This window comes from Heterocephalus glaber, unplaced genomic scaffold (assembly GCF_053883595.1).
Source record: "Heterocephalus glaber isolate CG9 unplaced genomic scaffold, H.glaber_assembly_v1.0 deba00001523, whole genome shotgun sequence".
NCBI lineage: Eukaryota > Metazoa > Chordata > Mammalia > Rodentia > Bathyergidae > Heterocephalus > Heterocephalus glaber.
Window position 1 is genome coordinate 20647398 of NW_028258327.1, and position 18672 is coordinate 20666069.

At 42.6% G+C, this 18672-nt stretch overlaps 1 protein-coding gene and 1 long non-coding RNA gene across 2 annotated transcripts; one reads left to right on the forward strand and one right to left on the reverse strand.

The window, feature by feature from the left end:
* Positions 1-2881: 2881 nt before the first annotated feature.
* LOC147824991 (uncharacterized) lies at positions 2882-10269 on the reverse strand. Its single transcript, XR_015441549.1, has 2 exons — positions 9853-10269; positions 2882-4592 (listed from the first exon to the last, which is right to left on the reverse strand). It is a non-coding gene; the product is annotated as an uncharacterized LOC147824991 (long non-coding RNA).
* A 2174-nt stretch (positions 10270-12443) lies between these two features.
* On the forward strand, positions 12444-15848 carry LOC101704631 (discoidin, CUB and LCCL domain-containing protein 2-like). The gene is given in 6 exon segments (XM_087187890.1): positions 12444-12458; positions 13067-13184; positions 13187-13308; positions 13310-13565; positions 13718-15757; positions 15760-15848. Coding segments are annotated over 6 exon segments (2625 nt in total). The 3' UTR covers positions 15834-15848.
* Positions 15849-18672: the final 2824 nt, after the last annotated feature.

The window sequence follows — 18672 nt, forward strand, 5'->3', positions numbered from 1 at the left end:
AGCAGGCAGCAGAACCACTGAGCTAAATCCCCAGCCCAGCTCTGATATTTCTTTGTTGATTTTTTTATCTAGTTGATTGGTCTGCTTGTGACAGTGAGGTATTGAGTTCCCCACATTACAACTGTATTATTGCTTATTTGGTTTTTAATGTCCATTAATGTTCTATATAGTTGGGTGCACTGGTATTTGTTACATACATATTTATGATTATCTCCTCCTCTTGGATTATTCCCTTAACAAGAATGTAGTGACTTTTTTCTCTCTTCTGATCAGTCTTGGCTTGAAATCCACATTATCTACAAATGGAATAGCAGCCCCTGCTTTTTTCCAGATTCCTGTGACATGGAGTATTGTTTTCCATGATTTGACTTTCAGTCTATGAATTTCTTTTTGAGTTAATTGTGTTTCTTGTATGCAGCATATTGTTGGATCTTGTTTCTTTTTTTCATTTATTAATTTTATTGGTACATATTTTAGGTATACAATATGCTGACATTCATTATTGGGAATTTGAACCTGTACATAATATATCTTTGTTCTTATTTTATTCCTTATTTCCCTGTCCACCCTTCAACCTCTTCACCCCTTCCTATTTTCAAAGACTTCATTTCCATTTTTTTCTTTTCTCACATTTATTTCTTTCCCTTCTTTCCTTTTCCCTACCCCTCTGGATCTTGTTTCATAATCCATCCTCCCAATCTGTTTCTTTTGATTGGTGTATTGAGACCATTTACATTGATGGGTATATCTTATATGTATTACCTTATCCTTGGCATATTATTTTCCTGTTGTCTCTGTGGTCTCTTTCTTTCCCCTTTGTTTATTTAAACTTGCCTTGCCTTGTGGATTCATTCTGTTGGGGTTCCTGGAGTTGTCAATTTCACTAGCTCTTTCTAGAATTCCTTCAGAACATTTTGGAGTGTTGGTTTAGTGGTCATGAATTTATTCAGATGTTCTTTGTCATGGAAGTACCTGATTTCTCCATCAGTTTTGAAAGAGTTTTGTGGGGTACATGAATCTGGGTTGGAGGTTTCTTTCCTTTAGAGCTTGAAATACTTCATTTCAAGCTCTCCTTGACTTAAGGGTTTGTGTGGAGAAGTTGGCTGCGATTCTGATAGCTTTCCTTATAAGTGATTTGTTTCTTTTCTCTAACAGCTTTTAATGTTCTGTTCTTGTGTTGAATTACTAGAATCCTATTATATGCTTTGGGGTAGATTTTTTTTTGAACATGGCTAATTGGAGTTCTATGTTCCTCACTTATCTGTATGTCAAATTCTTTTTCCGTGCTTGGGAAATTTTCTGCCATTTCTTCTGTGACAGGTTTTTTAATGTCATTTTTTTCTATCTCCTAGTTTTTCATTGATTCCAAATAATCTAGTTATTCTTCTTTGCATCATCTAGCAGCCATTGCATTGATTTCTCATGGTCCCTTGCTATTTTTAAGAAATATTTCTTTCATGATTTCTAGTAGCTCTCTTAGATCTGATATTTTGTCCTCACATTGGTTCATTCTGCTGTGTATACTTTCAATAGGATTTTTAATCCTCTGAATAACTGATTGCATTTGTTTCATGGATCCCATTTCTTTCTTAAATTATGCATTCATGATTTCCTTCATTTTCCTAAGCTCCTCTTTTTATTAATGTATAACTTTATTATCATTAACTAAACACATATACAAAAATTAAAATTATTCAAAGAAAAACAATGCAAGGGAAAAAACTGTAATAATATTCAAATATAATAGCACTCAACCAAAGAAAACAGAAAAGTGCTTAAACATTTTTCCATATAATTAAAAAAAATCTCAAGCATTAACAAGATATCAGAAGATGTGATTTGTTTTAGAAAGATATTCAAAACTAATATTGAACAAATAGTGGTCTGGAGAAAAAATTCTAATTAACTAGTAGACTCCACATAGGCCAAATTTTTTTGATTTAAATTTCAATACAGTCATGTGAAACTTGATAGAAATATAATCTGAGAAATATGTTATTAGACAATTTCATCCATGTGTATCACAAAGTACCACACAGAGTGCCAACTTCTAAGTGCAAACTGAAAATGTATACGTCAATCATCTGTGATGGCCCCTTGATATTATCCAAATATGCAGTTAAACACGAGATACATGAGGCTACACTGGCATAGCAGCACATTGTTTTACAGTAAACTCTTTTATATAAGTAGGATTATGCTCTAAAGGATGAAAAACACAGCATGTTATGATAAGTACCTAAAACAGTAACAGTCATTTATCACACTATTGAGTACTGTGTACTATACATAGTTGTATGTGGTTCTTCTGGAAACATATCCTTCTCTCCTTTGATCTCAGTGGCTCTTCCTTCCCAACCCACTGATGAGCTCCAGCCTAGTCTCTATCCACATCTCTTCCTATAGTTTTAAACACAATCTATATATGGATTCTTTCCAGATTCCAGCCTGTAACCTGATCTCTCCCCTTCCCCTCCTGCTGCCCCTACCCCTTTGAACCTTTTCTTCTACTTTTATTGAAACTTTTCCTCTATTTTTAAATCTGTATCTTCTCTAGATTCACTACTAATGCCCTTCATTACGGTCATCATCTCTGAAGTTATCTGAGAAATTATTTCTGATTTGATTGTTTTCTAGAACCTCATTCATTTGTTTTGTTACTTCTGCTGTTACTACTTCAGAGTCCAAGTGGGTGGCTTTCAAACTGTCCCACCTCATTACTTCTTGGATTTGTCTTTGGTGAGCTGGAAGTCTGAAGTGGCATCTTGCTTCTGTTTCTTATCATTTTCTTGTCCCGGCCCGCGGGTAAGTCAACGGAGACCCTAGAGGGGGAGCGAGGATGAGAGGGGACAGGGGACACGAGAGATGGAGACAAGACAGGTTTCTGATCAAGTCTCGTTTATTGCAGAAGCTGTTACAACATATATACCGTAGGGCTAGAGGGGAGGAGCAAGAGGAGGGTACTGGGGCTACTTCCTTGTTGCCGGGTACATTTGCAGCAGGCCCGGATATGTCCGTAAAAGGCACTCAAGAGTTCTAGCGGGGGGGCAAGGCCCCCCACAGGTCCTCCCTTTAAAATTATAATTTTAGAAAGGCGTCAGGAGAGCCAAGCCTGCGGGGGCTGAGCCTGTCTTGGGTCAGAGCAACACACGTGTCTGCACCGTGCACCTTACCCGTCATCGGTTAACCAGAGAATCAAGGCTCTGGCACCTGTCTTAGGCGGCACACGAGGGCTCTCTCATTGCATGGCACGCTTGCTCAGTTGCCCGTCATTGGCTTGCCAGCCCACTCACCAGGTGGGGCGAGAACACTTCGCCACGGCAAGGACCTAATCGATGGTCCGACATTCGTCCTGGTCAGCCATTGCCAATCTATTATAGTAGACCTGTATGGGCGCTGTTTTTATTGCCTCTATCTGGGCTCTAAGAAAGGCCATGATTTTGTTATAAAGTACGGGCCCTAAAGAAATGAGCAAGAGTAGACCCAATAAGGGTCCCAGCAAAGGGAGGAGATAAGGGAGGAAACCATTGAGGCCAGTCCAGAGGGGATTTTGAGTGAATTTTTGTCGTCATCTGTTTAAATCTTCCTGAAGTTCGCGAATTTTTCCCCTGACGATCCCAGATTTGTTGGCATAAAAACAGCAATGTTCATTTAAGGCTAGACTGTGAATAAGAGAGTTAAGCTACCCTGATTAAGCTTTTGAAGATAACCAATGTGGACATGCTACAATAACATATTCAGAACTTAACCAATATGAACGTTTTGTAACAACATATTTAGTGCTTAAATATCAAGGACAACCAATACAATCAATTTATAACATATTTAGATAATATTCATTGTGATATGTCTCCCATAAGATTATATAATATAAAATTTACTAGGGGGTCCCTTTAATGAATTAAGACCAGAATAATCATTTTCTGGGTGGCCACTTCTATATTCATCAAAGGGAGTTCCCATCTATAATCGTTTTGACAAACAATTAAGAATATATATCTTTTTATTTTATAACTGTTAATTGTAATTTGATTGTTGCGTGTGGGTAACAATGCACGTCACTTTCATAAAATAAATTTCAGTGGTACTTTGATCAATTAACAACCTGGGAAGAAAAGCATGTCTTTAGTTTAATAATATTATCTATAAGTCAATTTAACAATAGGCGAATATCCTTTGAAGAGGAAGGAACATATTGAGCTCAACTGTACAAACACAAACAACAGACAATAGACAAACATATAAGACAGTGTGTAAAATTAGGGTGCACCCAAATATAACTAGCCAAATTGAATTATACTATACTCTTGATGATTATTAGATTGTAATTGTAGGTGCCATTGTTAACTGGTTAAGATTGGACAACGTCAGGTCATCGGCATCATCAGCACACCTATCAACTTGTTTTACTAGGCGTTCTGGGAGCCACCTGGCTGACTTCATTTCCTTGGAGTAAATACACACCGATCCTCAGCCCCAGATAAGTACAGGATCCGGCCCGTGCCATGAGTGGTCCAGGGGGTCTTTCCACATCACCGAGGCAAATTGTCGTTGCGTCTCTGGTTGCCAGAAACGATTGGCTGCAGATAAACCTTTGGCATCCAAATTTAAGAAGTTAAGAATAAATAGTGCATGTGATATCAGATTTCTAGGAGACCCCTTAGTAGGATACCATTCCCCCTTTTTTATTTTGTCTAAAGTAATTTTAAGTGTGAGATTAGCCCTTTCTATAATGCCTTGTCCCTGTGGATTATATGGGATTCCCGTTATATGTGTTATTGTAAATTGTTTGTAAAATTTGGAGAAGCCAGAGCTGATATAGCCAGGACCATTATCTGTTTTAATTTGTTGTGGGCAGCCAAGCACTGAGAAGGCAGTGAGGAGATGAGCAATGACGTGTTTAGTAGCTTCCCCAGATTGCAGGGTGGCAAATATGAATCCACTATATGTATTAATGTTGACATGTATATATTTAAGATTTCCAAATTTAGGGTAATGTGTGATGTCCATTTGCCATAGGGCATTTGGAATCAAGCCACGAGGATTAACTCCCAGATGAGGTGTAGGAAGGTGCAGAGTGCACGTAGGGCAGGCCTTAACAATTTGTCTAGCTTGTTCTCTAGTAAGCTTATACATAAGGCGAAGCGTGTGAGCATTAAGATGATGGAATTGGTGTGCCTTCTGTGCTTGGTCAATCGGACTGGGGGCATCAGTATTTATTGAATAGGCAAAAGCCTGAGGTCTTGTGGCTAGGTCTGCTAAGCGGTTGCCCTCTGCAAGTGGGCCGGGTAGGTTAGAGTGGGCTCGAAGGTGCCCAATGAAAAAGGATTTGGATCGTTTTCTGATTAGATCTTGTAATTGGAGGAAAAGACCACCAGTCTGAGAGGCAAGTTTGATCAGTCCACATGTTTCTAATAAGGGAACAGATTGGGCAATGTAAGCACTGTCAGTAAAGAGATTAAAAGCTCAGGCAGGAAATGCGGTAAAGACCGCTATGACTGCCTGGAGCTCGGTTAACTGGGCCGAAGAGTGGGCGGTTTGGAACTGGACAATGTTATCATCCCACACATAGGCAGCCATTCCAGTGGAAGAACCGTCTGTAAAAACGGGTAGAGCCTCTGGCAGAGGAAAGCAAGAAGTGATCTTCGGGAAAATGAAGTCATGTCTGTTGGCAAAGTCAATAAGTTTGCTGGGAGGATAGTGGTTGTCCAATAACCCTGAATAAGAAGCAAGAGCAATTGGGCAGGAATCGGTGGTTTGTATAAGCCAATCGACCTGGTCCTTAGGGTAGGGTTGGATAATGACATCAGGTTCTTTTCCAAAGTACATCTTTCCATGGTCTCTGCCCAAGATAACTAGGTCTGCAACTGCAACATAATAGGGGTAAAAGACCCGCTTAGGGGAAACTGGGAGATGAACCCACAAAAGGGGAGCGGTTTGCCAAAAGACAGCAGTGGGAGAGAGGGAGGTTTTGCAGATGATATACTGTAAAGGAGAGTTATAATCCATAAAATTAATTGTTTGATTTTGAATGGCTTGTTCCACTGTACTGATGGCTTTGCGCCCCTCGGCAGTGAGCTGTCGAGGTGAAGTAGGGTGGTTATCACCTTGTAGGGTATCATAGAGAGGCTTCAGGTCATGTTTAGTGAGCTTTAAATAGGGCATAAGCCAATTAATGTCTCCTAGCAATTTTTGGAAGTCATTTAAAGTCTTAAGACCGTCCAGCCGCAAGGTAAGCTTTTGGGAGGAAATGTGACGTCCCTTCATCTGAAATCCAAGGTAGTTATAAGGGTCTTTTAGTTGAACCTTATCAGGGGCAATCTGGAGGCCATGAGATTCAAGTGCCCGTCGAAGGTCAGCATAACAAGCTAAAACCTCACTTCCTAATTGCCCCGCTACAAGGATATCATCCATGTAATGGATAATATACATTTGAGGCCAATTGTCTCGGGTGGATTGGAGTGCCGCGGCTACAAATGACTGGCACAGGGTGGGACTATTGGCCATGCCTTGGGGCAGAACCAGCCACTGAAAGCGCTGCATTGGGGTACAGAAATTGGTCGCTGGAAGGCTAAATGCGAAGCGTTTTTGATCAGCAGGATGTAAGGGAATGGTGAAAAAGCAATCCTTTAAATCAATAATAATCTTGTAATACCCAAGGGGAATGGCTACCGGCGAAGGGAGACCAGGTTGTAAAGCTCCCATGAGTACCATGGTTTTATTAACTGCTCTAAGATCTTGTAAGAGTCTCCATTTTTCCGACCGTTTTTTAATGACAAAAATGGGAGTATTCCAAGGGGAGTGGCTAGGAATAATATGGCCAGCATGAAGCTGTTCCTGCACCAACTGTTGAGCTGCTGACAATTTCTCCTTAGAGAGGGGCCACTGATCGACCCACACTGGATCATCTGAGAGCCAGGTAATCTTTTCAGCATGGGCCGCAGGAGTGTCAATGGCCCCTATGGAAAATGGCCTAGCCCTGCCCGAGGGGGCCGAGGGACAGGCTCAATGGGGTGAGTAAGGTTTGTAGGGTGTTTCCCCAGTCCCGTTCCTGGAATGTACCCATTTTTAAACATCTGCATAGTGACAATTTCATTGGGGCTGGAAATAATTATCCCCATTTGTGATAGTAAGTCTCTTCCCCATAGATTAATAGGTAACCCTGAAATGATATAAGGTTGAATGGTGCCCTGATTACCATCTTGGTCTCTCCAGGTCAGATCTTTGGCACTTTGTTTAGGATTTTCACTCTGACCTATACCCCGAGATGGGTGAGGGTGTCTTTTAATGGCCATGCCTGAGGCCAATCCTCTCCCTTTATGATAGTTACATCGGCACCAGTGTCAACCAGCCCAGAAAATTGTCTCCCATCTAACCACAAGGTCACGAGAGGCTTTTGTGCTGAAAGTATCTCTGACCAGTAAACATCAGATGAGCCGAATCCCTGGCTGCCTCGGGCGTTGTTTAGAGCCTTATTAGAGGTAGAGAGAAGGGGAAGGAGTAGCAATTGAGCAAATCTTTGGCCTGATTGAATGGTATTAATAACTTTGGGAGAAGAAACCATAACTTTAATTTCCCCAGAGTAGTCATTATCTATCACTCCTGGGTAAACCAACAGCCCATTTATGGTACTACTGCTTCGGCCTATTACGAGGCCAAAAGTCTCTCTAGGTAAGGGTCCAAAGACTCCTGTGGCGAGGGCCTGGACTCCCATTTCTGGGGTCAATACTGTGTGGGTGGTGGCACTGAGGTCCAATCCGGCACTTCCTTTTGTGGCTCTGATGAGGTCTGAAATGGATTGCTGTTTATTGGAGCAAAATTGAGCGCCCCGTAAATTTGTTTGGAGTTGGGGGCCTGGGGCTGGCCCCCTTTCCCGTTTCCCGAATTCGAATCCTTAAGAGGGGGAAGGGGTCGGCCCTGGGCATCAGTTTTGGATCGGCACTCACTCGCCCAATGCCTCCCCCGATTACATCGGGGGCAGGGCCCGGGGGGCGGAGCATTGGGGCCCTGCATTTTAGTGGTCGGGCATTCTCTAGCAAAATGGCCGGTGGCCCCACACCGGAAACACTTATTGCCGACGTGGCGTTGCAAAAATTGTTTGACTGTGAAGCCTTGCATGGCGGCCGCCATGGCAAGGCCCTGTTGGTAGGCGGCCCCAATCTCAGAACAAAGGCGAATGTAGCCGGAAAGGTCAGTTTTCTTTTTATAGGGGCGGATAGCGGCCTGACAGGCGGCATTGGTGTTCTCAAAAGCAAGCTGTTTAACAAAATCTGTCCCTGTCTCCGCGCTCCCAAAAATCCGGCCTGCCGCCGTGAGAAGGCGGTGGACAAAGTCCGCAAATGGCTCGTCTGGGCCCTGCCGAATGTTAGTGAGGGAGGCACTCACGTCTCCTTTGGAGGGGAGCTTTTTCCAGGCCCTAGTGGCGGCGGTCTGAATCTGGGCATATAACCCCGCATCAAATTGTATTTGTTGGTCGTTGGCGGCGTAGGCCCCCTCCCCAAGGAGCATGTCAAGCACCCATCCATTCCCCGCCTGAGCATTGCGCCTAGCAGTTTCTCGGCAATTTTTAACATATTTAGATTTCCATAATAAATAATCACCTCCTGTAAGGGTGGCGCGGGCCAGAGTCTGCCAATCAATTGGGGTGAGCCAATTTTCTGCCACCGATTCTAAAATAGCCATGGTGTAAGGTGCAGTGGCCCCATATTGAGCTGCAGCCGTTTTAAATTTTTTAATGACCTTAAAATCAAAACCACTGTGGTGTCTTCACGCCTGTCTCTGTGCGTCAGTAGTTTTAGTTACGGGAAAGGCTTCCGCATTTTTAAGTTTCAGGGATACTCCCGACCCGGATGGCACCCTAGGGGCCGCCCCTCTAACGGGGGGTCGTGGCTTAAGTTTGTCTTCTCTACGGACATTTTTATGGGCTTTGCCTGTTCTTAAGCCTTCAAGCTGGGTAATAAGTTCTTGGTGTTCCTTTTCTAACCTTATCTGTTCTTTTAGAAATTCTATTTTGTCCCGGAGTTCCTTTTGGGGATCAACAACAGGACATGCCAGAGTGGGAGTGTCGGGGCCTGAAGAGATATAAGGAGGGGGATATCCGGAGTCGCCCCACAATGCTCCCCCCGCGGGCTCCTCCGACCCGGAGCCCTCTTGGGGCGGATCTGGGGGCGGAGGCGGGCCACGATAGGCTTGAAGGGAGGGATATAGGGGCGGAACCTTCCGCGAGGGTGGGGCTGTCCTAGAGGCGGTGGCGGAAAGCAAGGAAGCAGGGGTTCGGCGAGGCCCTGCCCTACAGGGCTTGGCAGGGTTCGTGGCCGTTTGGGGTTGGTCCGAAGGGACGTCATGTCCGTCGGGGGCGGGATCGTCGTCACTGTCAAAGGACATCAAGTCCTCTTCTTTGTCTGACAAAGAAGTCGTGGTCTCAACGGGCCTGGGCCCCGGCGCCATATTGGCCCGGGAGACTGCGTCAGAATCACTGGCGGGTGTCAGCCCCTTACCATCTCGGAGAGCTACCTCCCCAGCCTGTATAGCCTGCGCCACCAGTGGATCCCTCGCTTTATGAGAAATAATATCATTAATCAAATTCCAATATGAGAACGCCGCAATAGGGACCTTCCCGGGTCCGCAAGTGGCATAATAATCCTGGAGAGCTTCCCCCACCTTTTTCCATCTCTGTTCGTCAATGGTTCCCTCAGCAGGGAACCAGGGACAGAGATCTTTAATATAATCAAAAAATCTTAACAACTGTTTGACTGTAACCTTTACCCCTCGTGCCTGTAATGTCTTCTTGAGACCTTGCACAAACAATTCGTGCTGACTAATGCCCTGTCCCATAATCGCTGCTCAACTTACCGAGGTGCAAAAAGACGGCAGGTCCACGTCAATTGCAAGCCTCTCCCGTGTCGAGTGTGCTCTTTGTTCCTCAATCTTAATCTTAGGGCCCCTGAGCAGCGTCCTTCACTGGATCCCCCGTTCTCTGGCCGCACGTTGGGCGCCACTTGTCCCGGCCCGCGGGTAAGTCAACGGAGACCCTAGAGGGGGAGCGAGGATGTGAGGGGACAGGGGACACGAGAGATGGAGACAAGACAGGTTTCTGATCAAGTCTCGTTTATTGCAGAAGCTGTTACAACATATATACCGTAGGGCTAGAGGGGAGGAGCAAGAGGAGGGTACTGGGGCTACTTCCTTGTTGCCGGGTAGATTTGCAGCAGGCCCGGATATGTCCGTAAAAGGCACTCAAGAGTTCTAGCGGGGGGGCAAGGCCCCCCACATTTTCTATTTTTTGTTTAATTCCTGCACGTATGCTTGTAAATTGTTTACAGTAGGCATCTTTGTTGCTAGTATTGAGAACCCTTAGGAAATGACTACTTCTCAGAGATGTCGTTCAGGTATAGCTGGCTTTTTTATTTTGAGTCTGTTGTAAGATCCTACCTCTTCAATTTATTGGTGATAAGAAATTGCTGCCTCTTTGGCCTAGCCCCTGATTCTTTGGCACAGGCCAATAGTATTGTTTATGATCCTCAGTTAATTTCAGTCTTGGCATACAAGGAAGCACAACTGATTAGAACAGTCATGTCACCTTGGCTAATGTAGTATAATCAGTAATACCAATAGCATCAAACATACAATAGAAAATGACAAACTGTTATAACTATTAATTTGCTGCCTTTAACCATATGAACAAGATTTGTAAAACAAACTAGAAAATTGTGTACAGTAAATATCACCCCAATATGGCAATTTTACCCTCAGGGAAGAAAATTTAAACGTGGTTAGGAGAAAAAATAGAGAAATAGAAGAAGAGAAAGGGATTAGAAGCAAAGCTAAAGGAAAGGAAAGATTATACAAGCTTTGGAAACTGGTGAACAAGATAGGAGTGAAAGGTAGAAGGAAGAAATAGAAACCACAATAGAAGAAAACAACAACAACAACAACAAAACTAAAAACAATGTATTCACTCATATGTAAGCATGAACAATCAACAAAAAGAGAACAAAAATAAAAAATATAAATAAAAAAGCAAAGAAAGGAAGAAAAGCAGAAAAAAAAAAATGTTCACTTCAGGTTGTGTCTCTGCTGTTGGTGGTTGACAGAAGGGGCTGACAAAGCACAGATCTGTGTTGATTGACCCCAGCAAGTCAGCAGTAGAATTATGGTGGTGGTGGATAATCCCAGCAGATTAGTTCTACTGAAGTTCAGGCTGCTTCTGGTTTCTGGCTGTGAGGCTAGGACCCAAATTTTTCAGCCTGCAACACTCTGAGTGCCTTCTGCTGGTTCAAACTCAGCTCTCTGACCTCTGGTCAGCTTGAATTTGGTTACATCTCACCCTGACAGTTGGAGCATCTAGACAGAGCCAACTTGAAACTGCTCTGACCTCTGACTTCAGTTGGCCCCTTTCTAAAATGGCTATGAGTCAATCACCCTCTCCGGGTGGGGGCATTTTAACCCAAAGAACTCACCAGCTACTGCAGTCTGCAGTGTCCACTTCTATGTTCCACTGGTGCATTTCTCTGTGGAGGCCTCTGAGGTCACCAGTAGTCACTATGCCTCTGTAGGTTTGAGTTGTCCCTCTCCTTCCTTCCTTCCTTCCTTTCTTTCTTTCTTTCTTCTTTCTCTCTTTTCTTTCTTTCTTCTTTCTTTCTTCTTTCTCTCTCTTTTTTTCTCCCTTCCTTCCTTCCTTCCTTCCTTCCTTCCTTCCTTCCTTTCTTCCTTTCTTTCTTTCTCTCTTTCTCTCTCTTTGCTTTCTTGCTTTTCTTTCTTTCCCGGTGCTGAGGTTTGAATCCAGGGCCTGCTAGATAAGCACTCTCAAACTGAGCTATACCCCTAGACCCCTCTTGGCCTTTTAATTTCCTTTAGAAAGACGAAGGACATGGTTTCAGGACCTTGGTCAATTGAATTTTCTTAGTTCAGGTACTCTTTCTTTCATCTTGCCTGAAGAACATCTTTAATATCTAGGGGTTTTATTAGGACAACTTAAAGGGTGAGTTGTGAAGATATGAACCCATGGGATAAAATACACTTATTTATAAGACAGTCAATTTAAGCATAAATGTACATAGTAAATTATTTAGAAGTACCAGTATAATTTAATTTTGGGTCAGTTATTAAAATTAATCCCTCTGTACAGGGCTATAGGCAAAATCAATGATGAGGCAAGTGCTCTGTCCTGACCTTTGTTCCCTGTTTACATAGCTCTAGTTCCCCATATCTGCTGGAGGTCCCAAGGGAGGATACTCACATCCCCACTGTCCTTTTGTCCCAGCTTGTTCCACGCTCAGTGTAGAATTATTGCCATAGGCATAGCCCCATCAGAGTTCTGCCAATATGTTCATGTTGTACTTGTTTTGTCTTTTTCTTTTCTTCACTGGTATTTTTCAAATCATGAAATGCAGAAAATGCAGAGGGTTTTATTCTCTTTTCAATTTCTGCTCAAATAACTTTGAATGAGACACTTCCATGTGAGTTTATGACATTTAGAGCATGATTCCTAGCCCAGAAACATCATTACTTGGGGATTATTAGAAATTCACTATCAATAGCTAAAGGGAAGCAGCCTATATACCCATCAACAGACAATTGGATAAAGAAAATGTGGAATCTATATATAATGAAATACTACTTGGCTATTAGGATATTAAGAATAACACATTTGAGACATTTGTAGGAAAATAGATGCACCTGGAAAATATAATGTCGAGTGAAATAAACCAGACACACAAGCTTAAATACCATATAGTATCTCTTATTTGAGAGAGGCAAAACACAAACAAAGAAAATGATGAACAACAGATAGAAAATGATAAGGAAACAGATCTCTTGCAACAGGGAAGTGGTCCAAGGGAACAAGGGTAAGGGGTTAGGTGGAGGGGAAGGGGAAATGAGAGGAATAAAGATGTGCTAAGTACAGGAACCCAATAACCCAAATTAATGTAAACATTACATGGCATGACATGAACTAAGACAAATAATATCAATAAGTATGAAAAAGGCACTTGCGAGCGGGCGGCCGGCCTGCCTGCCAGCTAGTCAGCCGCAGGCGAGCGCGGCGAGCTGGGGTCCGAGCTAGGAGCGCGGCGCGAACGGCGGCGTGTTCCTCTGCTCCGCCGCGGCCGCCGTCGGCGGCCCGAGCACTGGCTTCCTTCCCTCCCCTCCCCTGCGCTCCCGCCTGGGGTCTCGGGGCGGGGGGCGAAGGGAAGGGACAGAGGAGGAGGTGAAAGCAGGGTGAGGGGCGGAGGGGTACCGGCGCGGGGCGAGGCGCGCGCTGCCTCGCTTTCTAGCGTGCTCTCTCTCCAGCCGGGTGCTGCGGCCCCGGGGCGCGCCGGACTCCAGCCGCCCGCACTATGCAGGCGGGCTGCTGGCCGCCGCGACGGCGAGTTGGGCGGTGCTGAGAGCCAGGCGCAGCTCGCAGAGTCCTCGAGTCCGGGCCGCAGCCGCTGCCCATGCCCGGGCCGCGCTCCCCCTCTCCCGCTCCCTCCCTCCCGGCTCCAACTCCTCCTCCAAGCCATTGTTCCTTCTGCTCCTACTTATCTTGCTCCTGCTGCTCGGGGACGCCGGGGCCCAGCAAGGTGAGTGGTCCCCGTGGAGAGCGCCGCCCCCGAAGTCCCGCACTGGGGCGCCTCGTCTCTTAGCTCTTCGGCGGATCTGCAGACTCGGGGAGGTGCGGGACAACTCGTGCTTGGCCAGACCTCGAGGACGCTCGTGGGGTGGAGTTGCAAAGGTGATGGATGTGGACACACTGTACTAGGCCCTGAAAGTGGAACTTTTGCATCCATAAACTATCCGAAGACCTGTCCCAACAGCACTGTTTGCAAATGGGAGATCCGTGTCAAGATGGGAGAACGAATTCCCATCAAATTGGGTGACGATGACATTCAAGATACTGATTCTTGTCACTTTAGTTACTTGAAAATTTATAATGGAATTGGACTCGGCAGAACAGAAATAGGTAAATACTGTGGTCTGGGGTTAAAAGTGAACCATTCAATTGAATCAAAAAACAATGAAATTACAGTGATGTTCATGAGTGGAGACCATAACTCTGGACGAGGATTTTTTGCTGTATACTCAGTTATAAATAAACAAGATCTAATTACTTGTTTAGATACTGTATCCAACTTTTTGGAACCTGAATTCAGTAAGTACTGCCCACCTGGTTGTCTCCTTCCTTTTGCTGAGATATCTGGAACAATTCCCCATGGATATAGAGATTCCTCACCATTATGCGTGGCTGGTATACATGCAGGAGTAGTGTCGGATGTGTTGGGTGGCCAGATCAGTGTTGTAATTAGTAAAGGCATCCCATACTATGAAAGTTCTTCGGCCAACAACCTCACATCTGTGGTGGGATACTTATCTACAAGTCTTTTTACATTTAAGACAAGTGGTTGTTATGGAACATTGGGAATGGAATCTGGTGTGATTGCTGACCCTCAGATAACAGCAGCATCAGTACTGGAGTGGACTGACCACACAGGGCAGAAGAACAGTTGGAAACCTGAAAAGTCCAGACTGAAAAAACCTGGACCTCCTTGGGCTTCATTGGCCACTGATAAAAATCAGTGGTTACAAATAGATCTGAATAAGGAAAAGAAAATAACAGGCATTATCACCACTGGATCCACCATGGTAGAGCACAATTATTACGTATCTGCTTACAGAATTCAGTATAGTGATGATGGGCGGAATTGGACTGCGTACAGTAAGAGGAGGACAGAGCCGTACAAGATATTTCAAGGAAACAAAGATTATCACCAGGATGTGCGTAACAACTTTTTGCCACCAATTATTTCACGTTTTATTAGAGTGATCCCTATGCAATGGCAGCAGAAAATTGCCATGAAAGTGGAACTGCTCGGATGTCAGTTTATTCCTAAAGGTCGTCCTCCAAAACCTACTCAACCTCCACCTCCTCAGAAGAACAATGACTGCAAAAACACCACAGCCCCTCCCAAAGTAGCCAAAGGTCATGCCCCAAAATTTACTCAGCCATTACAACCGCGCAGTAGTAATGAATTTCCTGCACAGACAGACCAAACAACTGTCACTCCTGATATCAAAAATACGACCATAACTCCAAATGTAACCAAAGATGTAGCATTGGCTGCTGTTCTTGTCCCTGTGCTAGTCATGGTCCTCACCACTCTTATCCTAATATTAGTATGTGCTTGGCATTGGAGAAGCAAAAAGAAAAAAACTGAAGGCACCTATGACTTACCTACCTGGGACCGGGCAGGTTGGTGGAAAGGAATGAAGCAGTTTCTCCCTGCCAAATCAGTGGAACACGAGGAAACCCCAGTTTGCTACAGCAGTAGTGAAGTTAATCATTTAAATCCGAGAGAAGTCACCACAATGCTACAAACTGACTCTGCAGAGTATGCACAACCACTTGTGGGAGGAATTGTGGGTACACTTCATCAGAGATCTACCTTTGAACCAGAAGAAGGAAAAGAAGCGGGTTATGCAGACCTAGATCTTTACAACTCTCCAATGCAGGAAGTTTATCATGCTTACGCTGAACCGCTCCCAATCACTGGGCCTGAGTATGCAACCCCAATTGTCATGGACATGTCAGGGCACCCCACAGCCTCAGTTGGTCTGCCCTCTACATCCACTTTCAAAGCTACAGGGAACCATCATCCCCCTTTAGTGGGAACTTACAATACACTTCTCTCCAGGACTGACAGCTGCTCCTCAGCCCAGGCCCAGTATGATACCCCTAAAGGTGGGAAGCCAGCTGCCCCAGAAGAATTGGTGTACCAGTGCCACAGGGCACACAGGAAGTATCAGAAGCAAGAGGGGGTGGGGAGTATGATGTTTTTAAAGAAATCCTTTGAAGATGCTGCTGCTTTTTACAAAGCATCAATTTAAAGCACATGGCCTTTTAAAAGAATTATTAGTGGTAGTAATATGTAGAATGTATTACATATCTGTCACTGAAGTGATTGAGAAAATGTGGCCAAAGTACAGAAAACTACTTATCTTGACATCTTGCTTTAAAGGTGTTACTGTTGTACAGTTATTGCTTGCCTGTTAAATTTTCAACAACTTGTTTATTACTACTGTAAAACACTATTTTTAATACAGAAAAAGATCCCTGTAATGCACTTCAAAGAAACTGAAAATCACTGAGTATTTATTGCCAATGCTGCAGGTACATTAATGAACTCAAATTGGTTCTATAAGCCTGATGGGCAATAATGCATGGTACTGTTCTTGAAATATCTAATGGCTTGAAATTTTCCTTTTGTGAAAGGTGGGTACTATTATGTTTTCCCCTTTTCTATTTCTATATTGCATCCTGGATTTTTAAAAAATGGTGATATAACATTGTTTTGATTATACACACTTCTCTGTCTTAGGAAGATTGGTGGCTAGGAAAGTGACTTATAATAAGCTGGGCGACCAACTTGTCACTTGATGGCACTCTTAAAGAGCTTTAATACTTCATGGTACAGGACCTGGTCTCCTTCGTGCCTATTCTATTTGGGGCCCTTTGTGACTGGGTCCATTCTTGTTTATAAAATATTAGTGTTTTTTTTGTAGGTAATGCTTGCTTTATCAGTCTCTTGAAATCAGATCCTCTGATGGCTTTAAGTATACATCTCTATATGGAAACAGGAGAGAAGCAATTTAAAATTTAGAAAAGCTGTAAAGAAGATTCCCTCTAAGGGAATATTGCTTATATTACTCAGAAGTAATATAAATTACCTTGAAAACCAAAAGAAGTGACCAGAGTTGTCCTCTTTGGTTTTTTACACACACACACACACACACACACACACACATACACACACACACACACACAAAACTTGAGTCTCAAGATGTGTTATTTTAGTCAAATAATTTTAATTTGTTTTCCTCAGTAAAACTATTATAAGAAATAGAAATCCAGTGCATATCCTTCAGTACGATGTGCTTGTGTCTTTTGTGTATCGTAAGAGTTGTGAGTAGTCCTTTGTGTCACACCTAAAGAATAGATGGGATAGCATCCTAGCAAATGAAATTCATACCTCCTAGCAACTCTTAGTCACCATTTGTTCATGACCTGCCCAGAACTTGTTTTAGATGGAGTGAATGAGAAGTCATATGTAATGTAATTTATTAGCCTATAGTACAAAAACCACATCTAAACATCTTTAGACTGGCAAGACAACGTAAGTTCACTATGTGATAAAAATATATAAATTTGACATCCCTCCTTCCATGAATATTAGTTGGTAGACTTGATGTAAAAAATGTACTCAAAATTTTTTTTCATTAATACATGTTTGCAGTACATAATGTTTACATTCCTTGTGTGGAGTTGATTCAGGTACATATGAAAAAAATCAAATTAAAAGTAAAGAGTAAAATAAAAGATAATAGTAAGGAACTAGAGCTATTTCCCATTAGATTCTAGTCATTTCTTCTGACTTAATGCCACCAGATTATTTTGTTGCCAGAATTTACTAAATTTGAATAAAGATGAACAGTATTCATTTTGGATGCACCCGTAAGTATACTAGTACTGTATTCTAGAAACTGCATAAAAATGAATTATTTCTGCAGCTTCCTGGCCTTCTCCAATATTTTGTTGGTTTTATTCACATTTGCTTTTCATTTTTCAAACTTTGAGGCACAATTTCAATCATTGAAAAATCAATGCATATTTTGTTTCAAGATACTTGAAACAAAAAGCACAGCTGCTAAACTTCTGTTAAACCGTATATGAATGTGTAAAGCACATGTATTAACGCACCTATGTCCTTTCAGGTGGGAATGGAGTAAACCAGTTGCTTTATTGTTTTTATTCATCACCGAAAATATACTTATTCCCAAGTCATGTACCTGTGTAAAGCTTTAAGAGAAATGTTTTCAGTAATTTTCATTTTCCCAAAGAAACTTAATATTTTGTGTAATTGTGTGACCTGATTGCTTTTCCTTGGAGCTTGGTTTCTTTTTTGATGAGGCAAATTTTCTGAAATGATGCATATTTTAACACTTGATTCATATTGCTACTGTGCTGTCCTTGAACTACCAATGATTTTAATAAAATATCTAGTTTTTACTATTTTTATATATTTTACTTTACAGAAGAGCTGAGCCTGATTCAAATCGTTTTTCTAGTTTTGTACTTTTTAGTTGTTTTTTCATATTAGAGATTTTTTAAATTTTTTGTTTTGCAGTATATTTATATGTCTGATTATATCAGACTATATATATACTTGCATACACACACACACACACAAACACAGCACACAGCCTTGGAGACAATCAAATAACAGCCGAAAATGTGAAGGTATATAACAATTTTTGACAAATTTCTCTTGAATGTTTATTCTTTGCTTGAAACATTTAAGACTTCAGTCACTGTGGTTTATTTTATTTTTCCCCTGACCGTAGTTACAGAAATAGAATCAGAAGTGATTGGCAAGCGTGACCACTATAGGTTTCATAGAGTTATGCTGACTTGGCCTGTTACTTGATTCTAGGAACCAGCACAGTTAATGATATTGTTATTTCTGATTTATCTTTTATTAAACGCTGTAAACCTAAATGGATCCTGTTGTAAGTGCCAGGTCTAGTCCAGGTATTTAAGTTCATGTTTCACTATTTGCACTTTGCATTAAGCAGTGGATTCATTCGCTGATAAAAGTGTTCCAAGCAGAGAATTTATGCAGATTTAAAAGTCCA